The 27,153-nt window shown below is 38.0% G+C and overlaps 3 protein-coding genes across 5 annotated transcripts; 2 read left to right on the top strand and 1 right to left on the bottom strand.

Moving 5' to 3' along the window:
• The first annotated feature begins 2,106 nt into the window (after positions 1–2,106).
• On the top strand, positions 2,107–14,193 carry gpr155a (G protein-coupled receptor 155a). 2 transcript variants are annotated; one of them, XM_004081924.5, is made up of 16 exons: positions 2,107–2,348; positions 2,572–3,052; positions 5,290–5,692; positions 6,418–6,586; positions 6,667–6,822; positions 7,402–7,485; positions 7,584–7,704; positions 7,800–7,884; positions 9,067–9,157; positions 9,244–9,448; positions 9,816–9,899; positions 10,021–10,151; positions 10,265–10,360; positions 11,111–11,172; positions 11,301–11,432; positions 12,570–14,193. In XM_004081924.5, the coding sequence occupies exons 2-16, from the start codon at positions 2,629–2,631 to the stop codon at positions 12,763–12,765; spliced, it is 2,439 nt and encodes an 812-aa protein (XP_004081972.1). In that variant the 5' UTR covers positions 2,107–2,348; positions 2,572–2,628; the 3' UTR covers positions 12,766–14,193. The 2 variants fall into 2 exon arrangements, with proteins under 2 accessions (XP_004081972.1, XP_078795441.1); XM_078939315.1 differs by lacking the exon at positions 2,572–3,052 and having other exon boundaries at positions 2,170–2,348.
• scrn3 (secernin 3) lies at positions 14,161–18,580 on the bottom strand. Of its 2 annotated transcripts, none has more exons than XM_020713060.3 (8): positions 18,488–18,580; positions 18,143–18,313; positions 17,863–18,044; positions 17,586–17,785; positions 15,271–15,483; positions 15,026–15,188; positions 14,759–14,939; positions 14,161–14,688 (listed from the first exon to the last, which is right to left on the bottom strand). In XM_020713060.3, the coding sequence occupies exons 2-8, from the start codon at positions 18,296–18,298 to the stop codon at positions 14,527–14,529; spliced, it is 1,257 nt and encodes a 418-aa protein (XP_020568719.2). In that variant the 5' UTR covers positions 18,299–18,313; positions 18,488–18,580; the 3' UTR covers positions 14,161–14,526. The 2 variants fall into 2 exon arrangements, with proteins under 2 accessions (XP_020568719.2, XP_020568720.2); XM_020713061.3 differs by having other exon boundaries at positions 14,759–14,873.
• Positions 18,574–27,153, top strand: cirsr (corepressor of RBPJ and splicing regulator). The gene is made up of 10 exons (XM_004081923.5): positions 18,574–18,969; positions 19,797–19,891; positions 20,021–20,094; positions 20,223–20,236; positions 21,131–21,183; positions 22,576–22,624; positions 24,436–24,556; positions 25,466–25,572; positions 25,775–25,860; positions 26,028–27,153. Exons 1-10 carry the CDS (start codon positions 18,898–18,900, stop codon positions 26,710–26,712), a joined length of 1,356 nt encoding a protein of 451 aa, XP_004081971.1. The 5' UTR covers positions 18,574–18,897; the 3' UTR covers positions 26,713–27,153.

Genomic DNA, 27,153 nt, shown 5'->3' with positions numbered 1-27,153 from the left:
ACTGACTATTTTTAAAGTTTCCAGGTATGCAAAGCTCTTTATAGACTTGATGAGATCATTGACAAGACAGAGGGCCGGTGGGTCTGGGCCATCATCAACTTGCATAAATTTGGTTCTATCCAGTTAACTTGGAGATCAAACTTCTTTGCTTCTTCCCTGTAAATGCCCAGAGCATTTTTTTAAGGGGCTAATGGATGTGCTGAGATGGTGTCGTCAGCATACTCCAGGTCAGGATGCATACACATGACAGTTAAAGTCTTACATAGAGCATTACCAGTGTGACATAACCAAATTCTGTGAATGAAATATACTATGAAGAACAATGTTAGCATATTTTCTTTTTGTTGAAAGTCATTTATGGGGTACTTATTCTTTTCTCAGCTTTGTTTTTGGAGAACAAAATCAGCAAATTTGCCTTTACAACTTCAGGTGTTGTATTTAAAATGTTGTGTTCTGAATGTAGTTCAAGTCATTTTACTTTGGTCTCTCTGTCAAAGGAACATTTACATTTATTAAACAAAACAAAGTCCATCCATCTGCTGTCTGTGCTTAATTTGTCCTTGTTCGAGTCCCAGGTGCAAATCCAGAAGCTATTTGGCAAAGGTAAGGCATACACCCTACATGTTGCCAGCCCATCACAGGGATATGAACTGAGGCAAACAACCACACTTGCTCATGTCCACTCTCCAAGAAGCAATTGGCTTTCTCCAATCAGTCCATGTTATTTGGCTTTGGGAGAAGGCCGGAGCACCTGGAGCAAACCATGCAATGGGAGAACATGCAAACTCGACGCAGAAATTATCCAGACAGCAGGATCCGAGCCAAGGTCTCCCTGCTCTGAGGCGATGATGCGCACCAAAACATGACAATCACACACTCCAAAGAATAGAGGAACATTCAGACTTTGATGTATAATTTTTACCTTGAAAAATAAAAACAAAGCAAAAAGAGCACAATTAAGACATTTTACCAAGTCTTTAAGTTGTTTAACAAATTCTTCTCACCGATCTCCACAGAAGTGGACTTAGTGTGGCTCTTGAGAACAAATAGTCATCTTTGTAGTAACTTGTCTTTTCCTTAAACAATTTTTAAGTGCAACCCACATATTTTTACTGCTAAAATACAGAAAGTCACGAGGATGTCTCAAATAGAGAAGTTAATGTTAAGCAATCTGTTTAGAAAATTTCCAACTACCTTCTGTTTTTTGCTGCAGGGCATATAACCTGTTTTTTCGCTCACTAAGGCAATTATCACAGTTGTTTACAGGTCTAAAGAAGGGGTCTGCAATCTGAGGCACCAGAGCCACATGCGGCTCTTTTATACTTCATTGTGCCGCTTTGGCTTTAAAGAAAAAATGCTCATGATTTAAATAAAGTATAGGCTTGTCAGTTAAATTTTGTCATCTCAATAATCCTTTTTTTAATGAGATGACCTAAAAATAGTTTTTTTTTTAAATTCCTTTTTTAACCACAGTTAAAATTACAATAAATTAAGAGACCCACTCAACAAACCTTGAAAATGCACAAGTAACCAAAATGATGGTTGAAGTTACTGTCAGATTTGTTTAAATCTCATATTCTTATCTTCTGTTGCACAATAGTACCTAGTTTTTGTTCAGAAGCAAAGTTCTTAAATTCGAGAATTGCAATGACGCATCAGGAGAGGGACTCTGTTGATAGTGTTTTATTTTGAAAGGAATTTATATTTGTTCCTGTCAGAAAAAAATAAATCAAACCTGTTAAAGCCGAAAGGGAAACAACAACAACAACAACAACATGTAATGAAAAAATATAACTTTTATTATTACTAAAAAATATTTAAAAGCTTCAGGTTATAAAAGAATGGTTTAATGGACACAAAAAGAAAGTGTATTTTTATGTAAAAAACCAGCTTGAACTTTTCAGCTCTAAATGGCTCGTTTAGACTCTTGGTTTTCTTTTTAGCGTTTAGAAAAAAAAATTTAAGTTAAGGGATAAAAACATCTTTACAGTTGTGTTGTCCTGAGCTCAGTGATAATGCAGGCAAACTCAAAAAATCATTCGGTGTCATAACATCCAACAAGCTCCGCCCATCTCTTTCCCCCTCATCCGTGATTGGTCAGAAGGTGTTGGCAAATCGGTTGTGAAAGCCGCTGGGCGGGGCATCGAGCATGTGCTTCCTGCGCACTAGAGAGCGCATTATCCCCCCCTCTGCTATCAGAGTGTGGCGTCGGAGCAGACGTGAGTGTTCGGTGCTGCGTGGTGGTTTATCTGCGTCCTTGAGGCTAAAGTGCACCTTTAGCATTCTTTAATTTGAATGCAAGCGAACAATGACCGACGGAGCGGACATTAGAGTGCGCAGTCTCAGAGGTGAGAGTGCCTTTTATTTACAAAACCCAAACTGTGTGGTTCAAAACTTGTTTACAATACTTTCAATTTGACATGTTAGGATAAAAACGTTAGGGGCTTTTAAATCTAAACAATATAACCTCCTAAACTCCTCTCATAGATAGAATAGACTTGTAGTTTATAGAGTGGATAAGATGTAACTGCCATCTGCTTTCTTCCGCTTTCTGGCTGCCTCTGTTTCCAGCTCTGTCATTATTATGACCTCAAACCAGAAGTGAAACCACTGAAAAACACCTGCAGGATGGAGGGCCAGAGCATCCTCCACAACCTTTCATTCAGGGTGGAGGAGATGTCAGACCCTCTGCCCTCCACCATGTCCATAGACAAGCTGCTCCCAGCTCTCCTGGAGTGCTTTGGGATCATCCTGTGTGGGTACATCGCAGGCAGGACCAACATCATCACAAGCACCCAAGCCAAAGGACTGGGAAATTTTGTGTCCAAGTTTGCCCTCCCGGCCCTGCTGTTCAAGAACATGGTGCTGCTGGACTTCAATGACGTCATCTGGCCCTTCCTCTGGAGCATCCTCATCGCCAAAGTCTCTGTGTTTTGCCTCGTGTGTGTTCTCACCCTGATAGTTGCCAATCCTGACAGTCGGTACAGCAAGGCCGGGCTCTTCTCTATATTTGCTACCCAAAGCAATGACTTCGCCCTGGGGTATCCAATAGGTGTGCTTTTTTTATCCTTCCTTCTTTACATTCTCTCCGTATATGCATTATCCCAAGCCCTTTACTGAACTAAATGCATTGTTCGTAGCAGCGTAAACAATCACTGCTTTCAAGGCCCTTTTTACGAGCTTTTTATCAGAGCTTGGGCACACAAAAAAGACAAACAAGAATGTGGTACAGTCTATGTATTAATGAGTAACAAGCCCTCTGAATGTGTTTGAATAAGGCTCAAATATAAAAACAACTGGAAAGGACCCACTCTGATGCAAACTGTGTTTTTGGTGTTGGATAGATTTTGGTGTTAGATGGATAGATGGATAGATAGCATTTCCGAGTATTTTTTTATTCAAATTGTTGTGAATCAGGGGCATCCACTTAGATAGATAGCATTTCCGAGTATTTCTTCATTCAAATTGTTTGTTGTGAATCAGGAGCATCCACTTGTAGGCAACTAGATCCATTTAGGCCTTTGTTTTCCTCGCCATCTGGGTCAGATTTGTACGGCTGGATTGCTCGCCATTTTTGTTGCACCGCTAATGTTAGGTTGGGAGTGTGCCTGTAAGCTAGCAGGAGAGAGTATAAACAAAGGGATGGTGAGAAATGGGGGTGGGCTTACTCCGCAACCAGGGGTCCCGCTGACAACTCAGGGGGGCAAATTTTTAAAGAACTACTGGCGCTCTGTTTTTACTTTTGTGGGAGACGATGCTTAATACAGCCTTTAAGCTGCATTTATGTCCACCCTATTAACAAACCGGTGTCCTAAAAGAAAGACACAATTTTGGCTTAAATTGGCAAAATCATAATTAAAGGCCACTGGAAACACTTTTAAAATAGATCAAAAGATGATTGGAGTAAGACTTTTATTGACTGATCCCTCAGCTTCTAAATCTTCTTGATTTATTTTAGAATCTATAACTGGAACTTCATATCTCACCGGAGTGTGTCATTGTGCTTTTATAACAGGGCAAGACTCAGAAAACAAACATGAAAGCTTTTCCACACAGCAATATTTATTAATCATTAATGAAGTTGAAAATGTTTTCTTTTTCCAGAACAGAAATCTTTTTCATTTTCACCTTTACTCTTTTTCCTGGTGTTTGTGTCCTGATGCAGCCTGCCCCCCAGCACTAAATGATGTTTACACTGCGGTGTTTTGGTAGAACATGCAAATGACCACATCCTTCTCTTTGGCTGGTCCCTTTTAATGGTCACCTCAACTAATCATCCGCCTCCATCTGACCTTCTCTTTATCCTCCTTGCTCAGACCAACCATTCTCATGTCCATCTTCACTACATCCACAAGCCTCCACTTTGGTCTTCCTCTAAGTCTTTTTCCTGGTAGTTCCAACCTCGGGCTCCTTTTAACCAACAAAATCACTGTTCCTCCTCTTGATGTGTCCAAGCCATTTCAAACTACTTCCCTGTCCCTCTGATGTTTTCACTCCTGAATCTATCACTCCCTAAGAGAACTTCAACATCTTTAGTTCAACTTCCCCCAGCTCTGCCTCCTGTCTTTTTCTCAGAACCACTGCCACTAAACCGGGGGGGTCAAAAACCAGGCCTCAAGGGCCGACGCCTGTTTTTTTTTTTTTTTTAAATCCTGCCTTATCTGCTGCTGATTACCTGATGTGTTTAGCCAATAAGGAGCTTCAATAGCAGGTTGGTTGGGTCCCCAGTCAGGATAAAAATACAGGCTTGTGTCAGGAAGGACATCTAGCGTAAGAATTTCTGCTAAACTACCGGTGTGAATCAATGAAAACAGATTGGCTGTGTCGAACACAAAAGGGATATGCCGAAAGGTGAAGAACAATGATAGGTTGATTGGAAATCATGTTGGACACCGGACCTTGAGGCCTGGATTGTGACTCCCCGCTCTAAACCAGCAACATGGCTGCTCTCATGTACCTTTCCTTTTATTCTTGCTCACGCTCTTGACGCTCTTGTCACACTTAAAACTTTCCTCCACCCATTGTAGTCTGCTTGCACACCCCTCTTTAACTCTTCCCTACACTCTCTGATGCTCTGGACTGTTGACCTTAAGTGCCTAAAGTCCACCCTCACCTTCTTCTCCTCTGCTCCTTGTAACCTCACTGTTCCACTTTTGTCTTTGCTGGATAATAAATCCTATTTTAATTTGAAAGAATGCTTTTAGAGGCATCCTTTAGTCATTATTTTCTTTTGTTTTTTTTTACTTTTACAACCTATTTTAAACTAATGCCTTTTTTTTTTACTCTCAGTTGAAGCCCTCTACCAGACCACACATCCAGAGTATCTCCAGTACATCTACCTGGTTGCACCTGTGTCCCTGATGCTCCTGAACCCCATCGGCTTTGCGCTCTGTGAGGTCCAGAAGTGGAAGAATCATGAAAACCACGAGCAGCACAACAAATTATGCATCCTGGGACTTGTAGTTCTGCAGGTTTTGAAGAACCCGATTGTGTTCATGGTTGTCATTGGGATTATCGCCCACTTTGTCCTGCACCAAACAATCCCCCCTTTCATGGCTGAGTTTGTAGACGGCCTGGCCAACTCCTTTGGGGGAGCAGCTCTGTTCTACCTTGGTTTGACCATGGTGGGCCAGTTGAGGAAATTAACCAGATCCACGGTTGTGACACTGATATTACTTACTACAGCAAAACTGTAAGTACAAAAATTCAAGTTTGAACTAATTTACATCTTTTTTTAAAGACCTACTCCGATGATAATGGTGCTTTTGATGTTTTTAACATGTTCCTGTGGCACTTATGCTGATAGAAAAAATTAAGCTTAAAATTACTTATGTGAGTATTTATTTATTAAAATAGTTGTTAATCAGGAGCAAATGGAACACATTTAGTTTGAAAAAGACCTTTTTTGTGATGTAGAGAATATGCTGGGTGGGAACACAGGCTCCCTGCTCTGCTCCATTCTGATACATTCACTTGTAGGTGACTAGATCTCCGCATGTCTTTGTTTTCCTGGTCCGAGCTGGCAGGAATGGGGAGGGGAAGGGGGGACGAGGTTTCCACAAGACAACGTTCCTGCCCACAACTTGAAGGCGAATTTTTAATGAACTACTGCTGCTCTGCAGAAACTATCTCCAAGAAAATTACCCTTTTTTTTTTTGCTAAAAACGTCATAACTCTAATTAAAAAAACACTGGGAACACTTTTGAAATGCCTGTAGATCAAAAGATGATTGGGTTGGGTCTTTAAGAAATGTATTTTACTGTATTTGCATGTTAAAAAGGGTGACAGGATGTTAAAGTTTAAGATTACTCAGCAGTTGCATAACAGCTTTACGTGACTTGTTCAGTTGCACTATATTTCACAACATTATCCAGAATTTCAAATTGAGGCTTCTGAGCTAATTCTCTTGAATTTCAGGCTGTTGATGCCTCTCATCTGCAAGGATATGGTGGATCTGCTGGACAACAACAGCACGGATGCTGCGAACCAATCCAGCCTGTCCGATTTCGCTTTCCTTTACGGAGTCTTCCCCACGGCTCCAAGTGTGGCCATCTATGCTGTTTATTATAATGCAGAACTGCAAGTGGTGAGTTGGATATCATCCTTCATGTCACCTGTTGCTGACTTACCACAGTACTTTTAAAAGAACATTTCTTTTTCTAATAGGTGACCTCTGGGATGGTGATCAGCACTTTTCTCTCAGCGCCTATCATGTATCTTTCGGCCTGGTTGCTGACGGTGCGCAAGATGGATCCCCAGCTGTTGATGAATTCCTTACAGACAGTCAGCTTCAATATGAGCATTGTTAGCCTATTCGCACTGGTGAGTCAGAATGTAAAAGTTCACAATGGCTGGCATAGACTTGTTTTCCAGGTTTTCGCAACTGTCAAAACTCTTTTAACCTGTTGTCTTTATCTCTCTGAGTTCACACCCATCTAACTTTATATTGGTTTAAAGCCAGATTCTCTTCGATGTCATGACTTATGCATTGATTTTCCAAATATTTTTGTAATACTGAGATATACAGGAAAGCTGTGAAGAAAAAGGAAAAGTCTGGATGAGCAGATTGTTGAAGTCATTATAACAGATCTTTTGTAAAAGCACAGTAATAAACAGGATGTGCAGCTTTGCAGACACTTCTATAAATGTGCGTTCTTCCTTATTCTTGGTAACACCATACTTTAAATTCCTGAAATGATACTATTTGCCGTGAATAATGAGCAGTGTTTCATTTTTTCAAACAGTTGTTCAGTGTTTTTTTATTTTGAACTACGTCATTTTTCTTTAAATTTTGCAGGCCATAGGTTATGAAGAATCTGATAATAACGTCGAGTATTTCTGCTGAACATCTCTGCTGTGTTTTATGTCTCATCATTTCATAGCTTTTTGTTTTTCTCATAGGTGTGGACAATTGCTGTCATGTTTTTAAGTAAGAAATACAAGAGGCTACCTCACATGTTCACTGTCAACCTGTTTCTGGCACAGGTAAAAAAGAAATCTGCCTATTTTCTGTGAAACAAAATGAAAATGTATGTTGACGACTTCACATGAATCATATGAATATTTGCTCTCCTGGGTTTTAGTTGCTAACTTGCATTGGGATGATTCAGTGGAACTTTGTGGTGAAAGAAGGAAACTTCATCGGGCAGATTCTGACTTTCACCCTGTTATGCACCTCCCTCTACAGTACTTACATGTGGCCAGGTATGCACACGTCCACTCCCAACAATCAAGCTCTCCTGAACTAGTGGAGCTGTGCTGATGTTTTCTATGTGTGATCTCAATGTTTATTGTGTCAGGGTTGATTGCGCTCTCAGTTCTGCTCACGAAAAAGCACGATGACCTGAAAGGATCATCTGGCTTGTTGGTCATTGCCGGCTGGGGGTAAGTCACTTGGTTAATAAAAGACTAAAGTCATACTTTTTTATTTTGTAAGCCATAACTTTTTAATTGCCAATGCATTATGTGTTTAGTTTTTGTTTGTACATCTGAACTATCCCTTACATATTGTTTATTTTATTGTATCATTATTGTTTTTTAATTCAAACAGAAATCAGAATAAGCGCAAGAGTTTAAAATAGAAAGTTAAAACAAAACAATGTGCTTGAAAAGGGGTGGAGAAAATCTAGTATGATCCCACCCCTTTTTACAACACCTTAAGTTGTGCATATTTCTATTTACAGTTTCTGTACAGAAGTGACATTTGATTATTTGTTTTTTGCTTTTATTGATCATTTCTAGCCTTGTAAAGTTCCATCAGTTTTTTGAACACATGTAAAAGTTTGCTTTGCTTTTGCTTTTTTAAACCTTCAACCTGTTCCATAAATCCACACCATAAATTGATAAGCACATTTTCTTTTTTGTAGTACGAATGCACTGCCTTTGAAGTTCAGCTGTTTTCTTAAATCCTAACCTCCATCTCTGTCCTTGAACATTTGTTGTATGTTTTCCAGAAAGGACGTTATTTCTGGCTTTATACATGATGAGTGCTGTTTTAAGTTTCACTAGTTCCCATAATTTCAATGAACAGGACTTTAAAAACAGTGCATTCATAATTCACCCAATGAACTATTCATATAACCTTTCTTAGTAAGATGAACAAAGACTGTTGTATTTCCCCAAACTTCTACGCTGTATTGTAAATATGGTAGTATTATGGATGAATATATTAGTAAACGTGCTTTGTGACTGAGTGTGTGACGCCTTTTTCCCAACACTGCTATGCTTTTAGCAAGTTTAGCTCTGACTTGCTTTATTTGTGGCCTCCAGCTTATTTTGTGTAATTTCGTAATTACTCAATTTCAGTCACTCTTTCCAAAACATGATTATCGATGGCAGCTTTTATTTCTAAATCTGCAGGAATATGGGGATTTCCAAAAATCATGAGTTTTGTTTTGTTAGCATTGAGTGAGAGTTTATTTATGTCAAACTATTGTTTTAGTTTCCCTAACTCTGTATTTACTATATTTAAACCTCCCCTGAGATTCTCTCCTGTACACATTGTACTTCTGTCTTCGGCTTTGACAAATATAAATTCTGTTTTTTTGCTGAACCTTTCTACGGCAGGATTCCATGTATTGTTACTGCTGCTCTGCTCTGCTCTGGTCAGAAACTGCCCAATACTATTGATCCCCTTTACTTCTATGGTAAAGAACAGGTAACAAAACCAACTAAATCTTCTTACTCCATAGCAGTGATTAGGAGTCACCTAAAGTTCTGCCGGATGTGTTTGTTTTCCATCAGATCATTTGCACCACGCTTGTCGTGAGTTTCAGCATTCTTCTTGGAGGAAGCTCTCTTGTGTGTCTCAGTAGAGGAAGCTGGACCCGAAATGTGCCAAGTGAAGAGGGAAACTCTGTGCTTAACTCCACAGAGGATCGTGTGGTTGAAGTCGAAGCAGAAAACCAGAATCTGATTGAACCAGCAACCCCATCTGGAGGAGTCAGAGGTACTTGGGTTTAAGCCTATAACAGTTGTGTTCCTTTAACACAGCAGACACATGCCAGAAAAGAAGCAAATTCAAACTGTTATTGTTCTCTGATGTATGCTTTTTGTCTGTTGCTTCTGTGAACCAATTCTGTAGAAAAAAGAACATGATAGAAGTTGTTTGTCATCATTAAGAAGAGGAAGCAGTTTAAGTCAACTCTTTGTTGCACAAACAGAAATGTTGTATCATAAAAGCTGCAAAAGAGTGCTTGAGTAGAACGTAATCCTATTTTTCTCAACTCAAGTTGATATTTTGTCTTTTTTGAGCTTGCATTGAAACAAAGCATGAAAATAAAGACGAAGAACTTTCCGTTTTGATACTTTATCAGAGTGCCTCGGCTGTGACTGTTCTCCACTCCCGCCCATGCCAGACATGATCATCAGCACAAATGTGACCGGCAGCACAAACGCAGGTGCGGCTTTTCTATTCGTCATCTCACCATTTGTTTCGATTAGAGAATCAAACTGCAGGCTTTTTAGAAATGGTGGTTTTAACATCTGCCTGCTGGATGTCTGTTCTGTCGCCCCCCTCAGTTCAGTGTGGGAACTGCTGCGAGTCAACCGACTGTCTTCTCGGTAAAATGGAGGAGTTCCAGCAGGTTGGAGATAAACAAGTGGTCCGCCATGTCCTCCTGTGTTTGCTTCTGACTGTGAACCTGCTGGCTGTAAGTAAATCAACTGCATTCTTTCACGCAGGTCTTCACAAACCAGATCCGATGCAAATAGATTGCAAATTCCTGCCCCTGTAACAAGTGTCTCTTGTGTCCTGAAATGACAGAACCTTTCCACTTGCATATGGCTGCTCTGCAACCATGCTCCCGGGAGACTCTACTTGGAGTTACTGTTTTTCTGTGCAATAGTCAATTATGGTCAGGTGAGTGTTTCAGCCGCTTGGATTCCTAAATCACTATTACAATATTTCAGATGTAGATAATTGTTCCCAAAGAGGAAAATGTATCCGCAGTGTTTTCAGCATGCAGCCGCTATTTACCCAAAATCCCAAAAACCTGTGTTGTTTTCTAGGGCAAAGTCTCTGCAGGATGGAAGTAGTACATTAGAAATTTACCTCTGAATTGTATATCTGTTTATATGCTGGCTTACAACCCCCCACCCAACTATACCGGTGCAACAAAAATGGTGAACAATATTGGAGCTATTCAGCTTTGAGCTTTTTAAGCCAGAAGCCAGCTCGGACGAAAAAAACGAAACACGGATCAAACGTCTACAAGTGATTGCATTAGAGTGGAGCGGAGCAGGAAGCTTCTGGCCCACCCACTGCTAAAAGCTTTTTCAAACAGCCTTTTTTTTTCTTCTGCTCCTGATTCACAACAATTTGAATAAAGAAACACTCATAAATGCAATTTTAAGCTTCATTTTCTTTATACAAGTCCTCCATCCTGAGAAAAATGCTAGAAGAACATGTTAAAATGATCATTTTCATCAGTTTGGTTTTCAACTACAGCCTGCCTCTTCCTCTGCACCACCTGTCCTTCAGGATGTTAACCTGACTTCTTACTTTTAGCTTACAGAGCTGATCTGATTGATGCTGCTGTCTGGGAATATGACTGAGTTGTGTTTTCTCATCCAGCATCACAATCATAGCTTTTGTTTTTTCTGTTCACAGGGATTTCTCTCCTTTGCACTTTTTGGGTTAGACAAGCATTTGATTTTACTCCCATTCAAGAGGTAAAGAGCATTTATGCTGAACCCAAATATAAGACCTCATTCAGATCCCTGATTTACTTTGTGTACTCCACAGAGCATAATAATATTTGTGCTGTTTTTGTTTTGTTTTCTCTGCTACTGTTGCCCAGGTTTTTCACTCGATGGTTTAGGAGGAAGCAAAAACAGCAGCCGGATTTACCCGATGACATCAGGATGACCTGCACCCAGTTCACCAAATACCACAAGCAACAGTGCTGCTGTGACATCGTTAAGAATCAAAGGTGAGCTAATGTGGCTTACGGCTGATTTAGCACAGATCCTTTAAGGACACATTCTTCCATTACCCACAGTAAATAAACACCTTGAAAGTAAATCTTAAAATGACTAGTTTGCGACTAAGTGACTTCATCAAGACTCACTTTAGGCTTTAGATTGTGGACAATCATTACATAATACTGACTGCTTTTTTTACTACATTTTTCTCAGTTTGAGTGTTTAAAGCTTGTTATTTAAATGCATTCTCACACTTGTCTATCTGCAGGATTGAAAGTTGTGTGATCTTCATTATAACAAAGTCTTAAATCAAACTTTATTTGTAGACCACGTTTGCGACTGATGTCACATAAAGTGCTTAACATTAAATTATCTTCCAATTTTAGAAAACCAAAAGAAAAATTAAACAGCGCATACAATGCCCACACCACCCCCCCCACCCCGACACACATGCAGACAACATAATGCACAAAATAATTCGGATCGCCTGCATGTCTCATTTTGTACTCTCAATCTTCATCTCATTATTTGCATGTCCCACTTTTCTCTCTTTACTCTTGAGTCCCAGTTTTGAAGGAGGACACTGATCGTCTCATGTGTTGAATCCGGCATTTATGGCAACCTGAGCACTTAAATCCATGACCATTTTGTGCAGAGGACAAGTGCAACAGCAGCCTTCCGTTCAGTTCAGTTCAGTCAAGTTAGAGACTCACTAAGGGAAAAAAGTAATATTTTTAATTATAAATTTCAATGAGGTTGTTTTTAATCCGAATGAACTTGGATTCCTTTCATGAAATGATCAGTGTCATCCTGAATGTGATCCGTTTCTGCTGTAACAGCTGAGAGCCATAATTTTTTCATTTATCCTTTTAATGTTTTTTTCATTTTCTGTGTTTTACATTCATGAAAAACGAATTTCAGCATTAAGTCGACGCTAGTGTTTCTTATTGAATTTCTAGATTAACAGTAGTGAGAACCAAAGCTGAACTTTTTGAAGAATTGTACACAAAGCTTCAAGCTAACTATCTCTGGTTTGCCTGGTCTGTCCATCTGCTCCAGTGGTTTTTCTAGAGGGCTCTGCCGAATATTACGGTACTCTGAACCAGAGAAGCATTACTGGATGTGAATGATGGGTTGTGTTTCAGGTGTGGGAGGAAAACAGTGATGAAGTGTTTCCTTGGCTGTGAGTTCGTGGATTGGCTGCTGCAGGTGGGCTTGGCTCAGGACCGCGGCGAAGCAGTGCTCTATGGGACACAGCTCCAGCAGGGAGGCGTGCTTCAGCACATCAAGGATGAATTCAGCTTCCAAGACAGTCCGCTATACTTTTACTTCATTTCATGAAACCAAAGTAAAACATAACATTTCTTTCATCTCAGAAGGCTTAGTGTTTCATTAAAAAAGGAGACCAGGAGATTTTAGTGGGAGGTGTTTTCAGAAGTTGAGAAAGGAAATACTCCCCTGGGAGTTGTGCATTTGTCCAAGGACACATCTATTCAACAAGTTTCCTTTTTTAAACCACAATACTTTGTTTATTTGACATTGTAGGACTTTACACCTGTGGTTGCCTCACTTTCAACAGCCAATGAGCTGTTACATGTGCACACAGCCAACTGTGTTATCAGAGCATCAAAGCCGTTTATTTTAAGGTGGATGCCAGATCTCTGTATTAGCAGGTATCTTACAGCATTAAAAAATGAACATAGATTTTGCTCATTAGTACACTGGATAAAATGAGGGATTATTAGTCCTTCAAAATACCCAAAAGGTCATCAATAATGCAATGGTTTTGCATGTCTTGTATGCAGTCAGTGCATGACTTATTCTTCATTTAAGTGCTAACGGGTAAGAGATTATGCACAAAAAAGTACTTGAAGTATTTAGGGAAGAAAGCAGTTTTCTTTCTTCTGAATCCATGGTTTCTAAGACAAAGGAAGGCTGGGATTTTTCTATTGACAGCTTCTTCTTTTTTTGGTTTTTGTTTGCAAGGCTGCCTTTCTACTAATGTGGTGTGATGCATTTTTGGAGATTTTTGTAATTAAACATTACTAAACATACTTGCAGACGTGTGAACTGTTGACAAGGGAAATTTCATAAATGTTTAATTATAAGATACTTATCATTTCATAACTTATGGCAAAAATTGCACACAGTCGCATTTTGAGACAGAAAAACATGACAGAGGCCTGCAGTATTTGTGGCTTCATAACATTTTTAGTTAAATTATTATGATTTTAATTATTTCTTTGCATTTACTGCCTAAATGTGGTAGAAAATAAGCCTATAGACATACGGTAGGTACTCCCTACTATAGAATTTGTGTTTTGTACTGCGTAACTATTACACTGTGATTAAAAAAACACTGGAGAAATTGCGCCAAAACTGCACAATCACCACAATGCAGCAGCTAAAACGCATTAAAATAATAGAGCATAGAAATGTTAACGGGAACTGTGCCTTCCAAGTAAAACAGGAAACAAAAACCATCTATCTCAGATTGTTATTGTTTTTGTTTCTTGTACATAAGGGAAATGTATGGTCTAACACCCGTGTTTGTGGCTGAGTCTTCATGGCGAACATGCACAAATGTGGATAACCAAAGGTTTCACATCCTTTTTAACATGAAATATATGTAAGAACTACTGTTGATCAGCCTTTTTTTTTCTTTAAAAAGAGAATGCTGCTGTATTTTTTTCTAACAAACAACAAAAAAGTGAATGCAAAAATAATTTCTCTAGCTTTTGTGAAATAAAATATTTTATTAATTCACAATTTGGTGCAGAGTCTTTTTTTTTTTTACAAAGTGGACATTTGTTTCAAACTATATGTATTTATCAATCTTCAAAAATTATGTTACAAAATAAATTTGTTGTTGGAACATTTCTGGTCAGTAGTTCATGTCTTAAACAACAGGACTCATTTGATTTAAAAAAAAGAAGAGTATTCATGTTGTCTAGAGTAAGACTTACTTAAATTTGTTGTTTTTATTCAAAATTGTGTTTAGGTTTTACAGATTTTTTTATTTTATTTTGATCGAACTTTAACTCAAAGCTAAAATATGAAGCTACATACAGTTTAGGTCATGCTTATGTCATGTTAAAAAGCTCAACTTTTGCTGTACAGAGAAATCTCCTTCTGAACAGACAGGGAGAAAAGGTCCACCAGAAGGTCCGGCTCATCAACGCTGCGTGACAAGATTCCCTCCATTTCTTTCAAGCTTTCCTTCTCCAGCTGCCTCATGCCTTCTATGATCTTCTGTCCTCTGTCCTATAAAGAAAAAAAAACTATATAACATATTCATTCTGGTAACATGTAAGACTGAATTAAACTGTGAAACCTTGTGGGTGTCAATGATGGCAGCCACCAGTTCATGTTTGACAAACAGTGGGTGTTTTCGGTCAGGCTTGCTCTGAAAGCGAGGTTTCTTTTTTACAGGATCATCTGGACCAAATCTGGGGGAGGAAGTCTCCTTCAGTAGATGAGCATTTTCCACGAAGATGAATGGTTTAAATACAGACCTAAAATTTTAAAGCATAAATTCAAATGCATTAACTTGTCTTTATTTCAGTGAATTCTGAACAAATCCTGAAGTTCAGTGTGGGACCTTTCAGGATCTGGAGTTCCAGTGAAATAGTGAACCGCTGGAAGAGCCGGATCAGTGGGGACCACAGACACCATACTTCCTGTTGTCATGAACATTCCCTCCATGTTTATGCCACTGTCTTTATCCCTCAGGATTTGCATCATAACTTCTGCAGTGATGTGACCTTCAAAAGGAAATGCGATCATTTAAACCTTTTTTTCCCCCAAAGTCACTCCAATGTTGCCGTATTGACTGCAGAAACCCACCGTTCCTTTGTTCCAACAGTTTCTTTCCCTCACAGTATCGGCTTCCAGCAGACTCGATTCTGGCTGTGGTCAAATAGGAGTAGACTGTGGCAAAGTTGAACCCAGTCTTTCCGTCCCACCAGCCATTGCTTCGGGCATACTCCCGCATTCCTGGATGCTCCTTGTCGATCTTGGTGGTAATGCAATACTGGTTTGAGATGTTGCGATTTCCACCTTCACAAAAAATTACATTTCTCAAAAAATCTTATTTTTTTCAATAAGAAAATAATTCAGTTCTTATTGTTTTTTAGCATAATATACAGACAATTGTTACCAAGAGCACAAATTTTATTATAGAAAGGATTTTAATCTTTTATATATTTTGTAAGAAATGCAAGTCCTGTAACATGTCAAATTATAGGAAGGACAAGTTATGATCTGTTATTCTGTTTTCATTTCCTTGTGGTAATTTAGTTTTATATGTTTAATATATTGTTCTTCAACTGTTTTATATACTTTAGATCAGTGTTTTTCAACCAGTGTGCCGCGGCACACTAGTGCGCCGTGGGAGATGGTCAAGTGTGCCGTGGGAAATTGTCCTCATTAACTGATCTAAAAACATTTCCCATCTCCAGGATTTCAGCTCTCTGTTCATCCAAACAGGCCCTGATAAAACACTGAGGAGTTAGGAATATAAAAGATGTAAAATACATTTTCTTTACGTTTATTTTATTTTATTAAAGACATTTTGATAAGAATGACTGTACAGTACCGCGATTCAGCTGCACCTTCGGCTGTATTTTGGAAAAGTCCCGTCCCTTTAACTGTCTCCACCAATCATTCTTGGGGAGCTTAATCACATGTCATCAGTCTGACCAATCAGAACTGGTTAAAGTCTTCACTTCCTTGTCCCGATTTAGCTCGTAAAGTCGCTCAGTTCTAACAAAAATAGCAGCTAAAGCTCGTCTTTAGCGGTGTAGCTTTGCACAGAATCCGGTATCAGACCGTGGAACAAGTGAACAAAACAATGAAGCTCCGAAAACCGATCTCCAGCCGTTTTATGCACTACATCTCCCATGATGCATTGGGTCATGAGATTGACAGCGCACAAGGAGATCTGTTGTTAAACGTCTTGAAACAACGAACACACATCAATCTGTTTTTAAATCTTCTAACTTAACTTTTATTGCATTTTTTAGAAAAAAAAACAGCTGCAGTTTCCAGCTATTTCTGTAACAATTATCTCAAAAATGCATGTGAGATTGCGGAGGGACTGTAGATCAATACAGACTATGAGTTTCTCCTTTTTTTTTTTTTTTTTGGATGCTGGTGTGCCGCGGGATTTTTTTTAAGGTTAAAGTGTGCCGTGGCTCAGAAAAGGTTGAAAAACACTGCTTTAGATCATTTGTTGAAAATCTGTTTTGTTTTTTTACGTTCTGCCGTTTATATCAATATTTCCTTAAACACATCAGTTTTTCCCTTCTTTGAATAATAAATATAGTTAGAAGCCTTTGCCACAAATATAATTCTCAAAGTGAAACATGGTGGAGGGAGCCTGGAGCTGTTTCTTCTGTTTTTGGCAAATGGAACCTTGTCTAGGTGCACCTAGAATAAGAAAGAAGAGGGCTTGTTCTGATGTTTTGGAGAAGGAAAAATAAATTTGTAGGTAACTCCCTGTGGGTCGTAGCTAGTTTGTAGTTTAATCAAAACAAATTTACTCAACACTTTATTGTCTGGATTTTTTCATTAATAAAAATCTGTTTTCTAACATGAAAACTCGTACTGTGGTCAAAATGCAAAAAGTTAGTGAAGTACTGTGAGTAAATATGATTCTAACAAAGTTTGTCAACTTTAGTAGGAAAAACTGTAACTGATTACACATAGATGGCAGCTGTTATATTTACTATCTGTTAAAAAGACAAAGAAGATAAATATTACTCCACTTGTGCCATTTGGTGGTAAACATATTCTGTTAAATCAGAAAATGAAGACAAAAAGGCATGAAATTTGCTTAAAAAATAGCCAATTAACATCCTAAGAGACAACCAATGCCAGTATGTAACTTTAAATCCCCTAAATTCAATTTTAATAAAATTAATTAATAGGAAGTTTGGTAGTCAGTGAGTGTAAGTAGACTAAATGTGATGGTTTAAAACAATAGACAGGCTATGTTAAAACGCTAAATACCAGGCTTAGAGGATATATATATATATCCCAATATTTTGGCTTTTTGTTTATTTTGGGTTTTAAAAAAAAAACTATTCACAAAGTGAAAAGAATAAATATGAAAAACGTCGGCTCTTCCGAAGGTTTTAGGTACCCGCACATCTTGTTACCTTGAATTTTCTCTGCTGCCCAGTACGTCCCAGATGTTTCCAACAGCCAAGCCTCAACCCTGTCTGATATGAGGAAGCTGTTGTGATAGGTGAAGCTACATTCATCCTCCAAGCATGATCCTCCCTGACCGTACTTCTCCAGCAGCTCAGTTATAACAGTCACAGCTTTCTCAGCTGTATCAGCTCTTTCAAGTCCAAGCCTGTATGATAGAAACATATATAAAATGAATACTGACACTTCTAATGAGTGTGATAAAGAATCTGCAGGGGGGTTTACCTGACTAGATCCATACCAAGAAGAGCTTCTTCACCATCAGCACTCTCTCTGCCCCACACTGCCTCATTTCCAATGCACACTTGATGTTCATTTGCTCCCATCTCAGCTCCCCATAACCATGCCGGTTTGCTCAACACGACTGCATAAGTGTGGGCAACCTGCTCAATCTCTATATATGTACACTTTTGAAAAACAAAAACAGTCAGAATAAAAAATTGTTACAGATTGCAATTGTCTCTGAAATGCAGTTCTACTGTGACAGGCTTTGTATGGGATGTACCTCAACTTTCTCCTCTGCTGCATAATCTTTGGCAGGAAAATACACAACCTCCTGCACTTCATCACTGGGTCTGTCTGAGTTTTTCCCAAAGATGATGTATGGCCCTTCAGTTGAAGGAGGTAGAGCAACAAAGGTATCGCAGGAAGATGGCAGCATTTTAACTTTAGATAGCTGAAATATAACAGTGTATTAGTAAACCTGTACCCCATACATGATTAATTTCATATTTTTGCTAACATTGTATTTAATAGCTGGATTATCCGGGAAAAACACATTGGAATGTCATAAAAGTTGGATTCAATGCAAAATACTGTCCTTCTGTTACTCTAAAATAGCTTAACTTACCAGTTTCTCTAGAAGAGGTCAGTATCAGTTTCCATTCCTGCACGATTTCATATATGACAACGTCCAACCGGAAGCAGTATTATCACGTGACTGAAACGAAGTCAGTGCTTTATTAGGAAATCAACGTTATAAACTGGAACAAAAAATTTATTTTTTCAATTTAAAGAGCTCAAAAAAATTATGTTACGCTATAGGGAATATTATTTAGTTTTTTTTAATATGGTTTTTAGGATTTTGTAAATGTCAATTACATTTGGATCCTTTTGATTGCTTAAAATGATTCGGCGGATATGAAGTCTCAACACAATGCTGACTTCGAGTTGTCCTCGTTGTTTACCTGTACTGGTTCCGTAGCCAGGCTTCATTATCTGAAAAAGAACGGGTAAAACCTCAACAACTGAACTGGAATCATGGGGAAGTCTTTCGCAAATTATATGTGTAAAAAGGATTTCCATCCTGCTTCAAAATCTAACATTAAAAAGGCAAGTCCAACTTTAATATAAGCTTTTCCTGTTTACGAGGCCAGAGGATTAGCTACTACTAGCCGAGCTAACTTGCTACTGGCAGAACAAGCTAACCAAACATTGATAAAATTTGCTACGAGCTTGTTTTATATTTACTTTATGATTACTATTATTATTAAATGTAGTTGTTAACTTTTTTTTTTTTTGCTTTATGTATTTGTTATATTTTCGGTTCACTAATCGTCAGAAATATATACGTACTAGCTGCTAATATAATTATGCCTATTATTAGCTAATACTAATAATAGCTTACAGCTGAAAAAGCTACGTTTTAAAACGCACCTGTTCAAAAATTCGTGCAGACTTATACATGTCTGTGTTTTACGTTATTATGTCCTATAAGATTGCTTTTATCCTAAAAAAAAATCGCGACACTTTGGATTTACTTGCGTTCGTTCAGTTCAGTTTCTTTATTTATTTCAAACACAGTGGTTTAAGACATAAGACAATACAGTGTTGTTGAAGAGAAATCTTTTCTGATCTCACCCTTTGTTACAGCACCTGACCTGATGTGCATAATTCAGGTTTCAGATATGTACAAAACATATGTAATTTGACCAGTGCTTTTATAAAAAATTGCTGTAAGATTAGATTGTATAACTTAGTTTATTTTATGATATTTAAGTAATCGCGGAATACCAATAAATTAGCTCTATTTTGGTCCTGCTTTTGTGATATAGTGAAGTCCCAGTACAGAGGTTTAGGGAGTTCTGCCTTAGCATGTTAAGACAATTGCATCCTAATACCCACTCTCTTTCTTTGTGTTTTTTTTTTTTTACTTTTAGGTATGGATGGCCGAACAAAAACTCACTTTCGATAAGCGGAAGCAAGAGGATCTAATGCAGGCATATTTGAAAGAGCAGGAAACATACAACAACAGGTCAGGTTAAAGCCTTATTGACTTCCAGAACTGGCTTTAAGCTGCTTTTGTTGTGCAGTTTGGTTTGATTTTATAACAGCACAAAACTAATAAATTTTTCAGATAAGATTGTATTTTCTCTGATTGTAGGTTGTTAATGGGAGATGATCGTGTTAAAAATGGCCTCAATTTCATGTATGAAGCTCCACCAGGCGCTTCCAAAGGTAAATGATCTTCCACATTTGTCAATATGTTTGTCAATTTTTTAATTGAATATTTCTTTGACATCTTATGTTTAACATGTACATTTCTGTTCTTTTTGCTGCTCTTCGCACATTTTACTGACTTGAAGAGGAGACAAAAGAGGTAAAGTTAACAAAAATCTTTATCAACTCACTTATTAGACAGAGGGGAATAATTCTAACCAAGTAATTCCAAGTGATTTTCACCTAAACATTAACAATCCACTTTTTGGTTTATTTTGTCATTGATAATTGTTTATTCAATAGCTGCACACAATTCTATCTGGCTTGTTTAAAAAAAGTGTGTTTCTGCAATAGTCATGACCAGACTGCAGCTGAAGAAAAACTCCTTAACAGCCTGTAAACATTTAAATACTGACTGTAACATCCCATTTAAAAAATACTTAAGACTAAAACAAACAAAATAATTAATTCAATATCTTTTTAGAGGCCAGGTTGAATGAAAAAAATGAAATGAATCTTGTTAAAGGAGCAAAATTTTGTCTTTTGTTCAGAAAAGTTTGAAGAGAATAGTGGCTACAGATAAATGTTTCATTCACAATAAGAAGGAATTAGATCATTTCCCCTTTGTATGTAGAAATCCACACTGTTAAACTACCCTATTTATGACCGATCACTCTTGTTTTCACCTTTATGACTAAAAAAAATTATCACAGTTTTGCTGTATAAAAATATTCTGCAAGTTCAGGGTTGTTTGAAGTTGTAATACATAACTATCTAGAAATGGATTGGCGTTATTCATGTCTGAAAGGCTTTCAGTTTCTAGAAGATGATCTAATGCAGATCCAGCTGCCATATTTTGTGTTCTCTTCAGACATTTTTTTATTATTATATTGCCCAGGTTATGGTGGTATATTGTCTTTAATCTTGCCTCAATTTAGATTGTTTTTCTTTTTTTAAATGCAAAATGTATACATCTTTTTTGAGTTTGCCCTCGTAGGACAAACAAAATCTATAATGTTAAAGATAATCTTATGTCCATATTTCTGCTTCTCAGGAGGGTCAGGAGGAATGCAAGTTTGAGTGGCAGAAGACTGCTCCCCGAGAGAAGTAAGTTCTAGATTCTGACACATTTTTTTAGAGGTTGCTTCAAGACTTGAGTTTTTGGTCATTTTATATTTTCATTGTATGTTTTAAGATGTATTCATGACCAGTTTTGGGGAGGGGGAATCAGCCTGGTTGCATATTTTATTTGCCAGGTCATAAAATTATCTTAAATCTATTAGATAAAGATGGCAAATCATTAATATGATATTTATAGTAAAGTATATTAAAATGCTTCAGGAAAATCATGAATCTGTCCTACGTGTTATCAGGATCCAGCATAGGTAGTCTCATTCAGTCTACTTCCGTGTCTTGGAACCAACAAACCAATTGAATGTGTACGAATGTCCCAGTTATGGTCAGAGCAGCCGTAGGCCTGTACTGGCAGCCACGCCTTTGTCAGTCTGCCCCAGGCCAGCTCTGGCTACACCAGTAGCTTATCATCACCAAGTATAAATGAGGAGTGAATCAATAATGGACGCTTTGTAAGTGCTTTGAGCGTCTGGAAAAGCACAGAAAAATCCAATCCATTATTATTAATATTATTATTAATATTATTATTATAACAATCCCACATAATAGAATAGTCATTGCCTTCTTGGAAAGGTTCTCTCCCCTTTAAACGGTAAAGCTGTTAATTCAACAAACCAATTACAGAGCAACCTTCTCTTCCTGATTGAGGTTCCTGAAAAGGCGATTTTCAAAGCGATGTTAGAGTTCTCACTTTAAACAAAGTTCTTAAGGTCTTTTGTGTTGAGTACTTGTTGCTTCAAAGGAACAGCTCTGTGACACAAACCTTGATAGCGGCAGAGGCTGCTGGAATTCTCCTGATCAGCATTTTCTTATCACGGACAATGAATCATGCTGGACACACTTAAAGATAAGGTAGCAAGAAAACACTTCCTGATCTTTTTCTTCTGTACACGAGAACCAGGGCCCAGCATCTGTCCCCCTCTGTGTGTTTTTTTTAATATTTCCACTGCTTTATTGTGTCAGATCACAAGTTGGAGGTATGTTAGTGGGTCACTGCTATGCTCAAGATGATTGACAGCTAACACCACCAGCTAATCTCACATGTTTCACTGCTGCACCTTTTGACTTTCATAGTTTTACACAAGCACTATGCTGCTTTTTGGTAGCGTTAATGTACTCATTATTTGATTATTATCCTGATTGGAAATGTTTGATATTATTTTTGACATTATTATTGGGGGGGAAATATCCTCCCATTCAGTTTTTTTTGCTGCTTTGTTTCCACCTACTGAAAATTAAAGTTGGTTAATTAATTAATTAATTAACTTATTTTTAAGGTCTTTTTAAGAACTTGTTAGTTTTACAGTGTAGTCTGTCCGTTCTTTAAGTTGATTAAACCAACATGTTCCCTGTTTATTTTTATAGATATGCAAAAGATGACATGAATATTAGAGATCAGCCATTTGGAATCCAGGTGAGTGAAGATTTATTCCTATTTTTTAACTGCTTTGTTACACAGGCAAACTGCACATTTGCTCTTTTGATTCAATTATCTTAGTCAACTCCTCTTTTTACGGAAAGAAAAAATCAAACAAATAAATAAACCCTGCTGCAGTTTCTTTCTTTTTGGTCTGGAAATACGATCTAAACTAAATGTAGTGAATAGAAACTTGTTTATTTTCTGTTAAATTTGTGAATTAAGTTTAGAGTTTTTGGTTGACTGTTGGTACTAATAATGCAAAAATAAGAAATATAAAATTAAAAAATGTAATAATTTGTCTTTTTTCCATTGGCTTTAGGCTTTAAGTATCTTAGAAAAAGTATTTTAAAAATAAAAATAAATAAAGTATTTACTTTTTTTGTAAATGAAAAGCTTGAAATCCTTCTTACCTTCTGATGCACTCAATTATTAATATTTATCTAAAAACTCAAACTTGTAAATTAACTGCAAACACTAACAATTCACCCTAAATCAAACCAAATGTGAAATCTCAGCCTTCAACACTGAGAGAGCCATTGAGGCTGATTATTCTGACCAAAACCCAGCAGGAACTGCTTAAAAAAATACAACAGTGCTTTTTATTTATGGTACTTTTAGGAGAAATGTAATTGAACTAAACACAGCAAAATAAAAACAAAGTAGCTCTTTTTCTTGAATCTGATGTTTTGCATTTGACAAAGGCTGTATCAAGTTCCTTTCAAAATATGACACTTTTTGCATATAGAATCATCCCGCTGCAGCAAATTTACTAATGAAAATTTTTAAACAATACAATCCAAAAAAGGACATTTTCTTCTGTCATTTCATTACCTACTACTCCTAACCTCAATATATATGGCTTCAATGGTTTAGGATCCAGTAGTAAAAGTATATAAATTACATACAAACATATATCTTTTCCAAGATATATACATATATACAAGAGCAACTAAACAATGTTATGCAGCTTTATGTGCTTTACATGAAAATAATAGTTTTGGTGTTTTTAACATGTTTCCATGGCATTTTTCTCACGACGGCGAATATATTCAAAGGAAAGTATGTTTAAAATTGCATTTCTGAGTATTTCTCTATTCAAATCATTGTGAATCAGGAGCAGAAGAAATAATGCAACTTGGAAAAAGCTTGTAGGTGTAGAAGCTACAATCAGTGGGCCAAAAGGACATAATCATAATTAAAAGCACTGGAAACGTGTTTAAAATGGATCACAAGATCTATGTACATGATCTATGCATTAGATCACAAAATAAAAAAGATGATACTTTGCTTATTTCACTTATCCCCTATCATGAATCTAACTTCAGCGATAAATGAAGGAACACTGTACTTGAGTTTAGAATATTTTTTTCCTCCTTATTAATCCCAAGAATCTATATTTACAGCATAGTTTTGGGGCCAGCATGAAAAAAGAAATGCATATATGAATTATGAGAAGTCACAATTTTACCATGGAAATTTTGTTTTTTCATGAATTAAACATTATATTTTCCCTCTTCAACCAAACATTATTTGTGTGTGTGTTGTAAACAATTGAGAGAAATAGGATGGACACCACACTGCTCAAGAATCGCTCCTTTGGCTTTTTTGTGATGTACAGCTTTATTTTAACAGTTTTGTGCCTTCATTCCCATAAAATGTAGACTTATTTCCCCTCATGAACTTTTTTCAAATATTTCTTTTTCTGTATGGTGGCCCTTATACTCTGTCGTATATTATGACGTTATTTCTACAACCTTTTTATTCAACAATTGAATAATTTTTTTAATTCATTTTTTATTTTAAAGGTGCGCAATGTCAGATGCATCAAGTGTCACAAATGGGGCCACGTGAACACAGACAGAGAGTGTCCTCTGTACGGACTGTCAGGCATCAACGCCAGCTCCATGGCGTCTGAGGAGGAAGCAGGTACCATTTTATGTGCTCAAGTATTCTTTTTTTTTTCTCTCATCAGTATAAATGGACCTTCAAACAAATGTTCTTATAAACAGGTTTTATTTTAAAAGCATCAAATGAAGCATACAGAATCCTTAAAGCATGCTCAGGGTTTTTACTTGCATCTGGTGGTGGTGCAGGGCTAGAGCGGTCGACCTCTGGTTGAAAGATCACAGGTTCAGTTCGCACTCTGCATGTCCGTGTGTCGACGTGTCCTTGAGCAAGACACTGAACGCCACGTTGCTCCTGGTGGTTAGAAGTTGGCGCCAGCGTTTGGCAGCAGAGCCTCCATTATTGGTTGAATGTGGGTGAATGGGACTGTAAAGCGCTTTGGGCCTTCTAAGAAGGTAGTGCTGCGCTTTACAAGTACACGCCGTTTACCATGTGCTTTCTGAAAACGCACGTATGGTGTGACTATTTGTGGTAAGAATGTGAATCCGTGGTTGGCGGGGGTCAGCGGAGCAGCTTTTTTTTTGTCTTCCACACATGCTGTGGCTCGTTTACCTCTGCATCATTCCTCTCAGGCTCCAGCTAAAGCTCACAGCCTTCAGCTGATTCCAAGTTCTGCAATCAGCGAGCTGAGTAGTAAAGTGATAATGTTTACCCTGGGAGAGTCCAGTCAGTGGGGATGATGATGGAGTGCCGTAATGGTTCCCCTCCTGTGCCGGGAGAAAAAAAATGTAATTATTGTGTATTCTGATTCCCCTAACTGCTGCTTTGGCAGTGAACGATATTGTATGATTTGCTCAGCCGGAAGTGGAGTGAGTTGATTTGGTGTCCCATTCTGTTAACAAAGCCGCCTTTGGAATTCCCGCCGTGGAGATAGTGGATGGTATACATCCCACATCAATGGGACTCTTAGGGTGTGATTTGTGCCAACAGGTCCGTCGATGCACCCCTCCGAGTTAATGGCGGAGATGCGAAACAGTGGGTTTGCCCTCAAAAAATGTGTCCTTGATACCAACTCTATTGTTTGCGATTCTACACAGGTAATTGTCTGTCTCACACTGTCATCGTTGTGCGAATATGATGATACACAAACGCACATCTACACAAAAATGTACCCAACAAAGAAAGGGAAGTTTTGTTAGGTTCTCAGGCTTCATGAAATATGCTTAGTTTTTAATAAACGTTATTTTAAACATCTATAATAACTCTAATTCACCAAAAGTCTTTCTTTTTTCTTTTTAGCAATATGTTGCCAGTGATGAAGAAGACGATCCAGAAGTGGAATTTTTGAAGTCATTAACCACTAAACAGAAGCAAAAGCTCCTCAGGTAAACAGGATTTCATTTCAGTCTTGCAAATTCTCAGATATTTGTACATTTTAGTTTTTAAGGCTTAAGGAGAAAATGTTTATGTCCAACATGAATGTTCTCATTGTTTTTATGTGTGCTGATTTTTCAAATATAAAAAAAAAGTTTACTTCTTTGCTGTTTTGCAGAAAACTTGATCGGCTTGATAAGAAAAAGAAAAAGAAGAGCAAAAAACAGAAGAAGAAAAGCAAAAGAAAGCACAAGAAGAAGCAGGAGAGCAGTGATGGCTCAAGCAGCTCCTCTGATGACAGCAGCAGTGACAGTGGCTCAGATTCAGGCGCTCACCGAAAATCCAAGAGCCAAAAGAGGAAGAAGAACAAGAAAGAAGAGTCCTGTCGGGATAACAGCTCTGAGAGCGAGCGGCGAGTCAAGAGTCACAAAAAGGCCTCCTCTCGCAGGAGCAGGTCAGCAAGCCCTCACACCGGACAGAAGGAGCCGAAAGAGGACTCTGGAGATTACAGACAAAGAGGAGTGGAAAGGGGAAGGAGCAGGAGTAGAAATCGCAGTCCCAAGAACAAGAACACTCCAGAGGGAGGTCAAGATGGAGGGAGACGCAGCAGCAGGGACAGGCAGAGACCCTCCAGCTCCAGGGCGGACCCGGACCGAAGCAGAAGCCGCGAGAGGGGCAGGGAGGGCCGAGGTAGACAGAGGCGTCAGAGTGAAGACGAGAAGAACAGATGGGAGGCAGAAGAAAGGAGAGGCAAAACAGCTGACAGGAGGAGCAGAGAGAGGAGAGAAGAACGAGAGGGAAGAGGAAGAAGTAGGAGCCGAAGTGGGGATAGAAGCAAAGAGCGAGTCAAAAGAAAACCCTAATACGTTCAAAGTTTTTTTTTTTTTTAGCTTTAGTCAGTTTTTAAAATGCCTGCAGCTCCTGTTTAAAATGTAAAAACTGTTGTTATCCTTTTCCTCCACTAGAGGGAAGCAGTAGACAGAAAATCTGCAGAGCGCCCTGCCGCTTGTTTGTCCTGTGAGAGAACGGGTTCACATTTATTACTATTGGAAGCAATTTTCCACTGATCAGTTGATGGAAAAATATTGGAGTCATTTTCAGTCAGTTGCTCACAAACATTTCCTGATGCTGTTTTGTCTTTCCCTGTACATAGAGGATGCTGCTTCATAAAGCATCTGAAAAATGTGAAAACTGAATTCAAAATGTAAAGAAAAAGAAAAAAAAATATTTTTGTTCTTAAATTTTTTTTAATGCTGCAATATTTATCATCCTGTATGAAATAAAAGTCAGTTTAATTTGGAAAA

This window comes from Oryzias latipes, chromosome 21 (genome assembly GCF_053564925.1).
Source record: "Oryzias latipes strain Hd-rR chromosome 21, Olatipes_Hd-rR_3.1".
NCBI lineage: Eukaryota > Metazoa > Chordata > Actinopteri > Beloniformes > Adrianichthyidae > Oryzias > Oryzias latipes.
The sequence above is the reverse complement of the archived record's forward strand: the minus strand, read 5'-3'. Positions and strand labels throughout refer to the sequence as shown.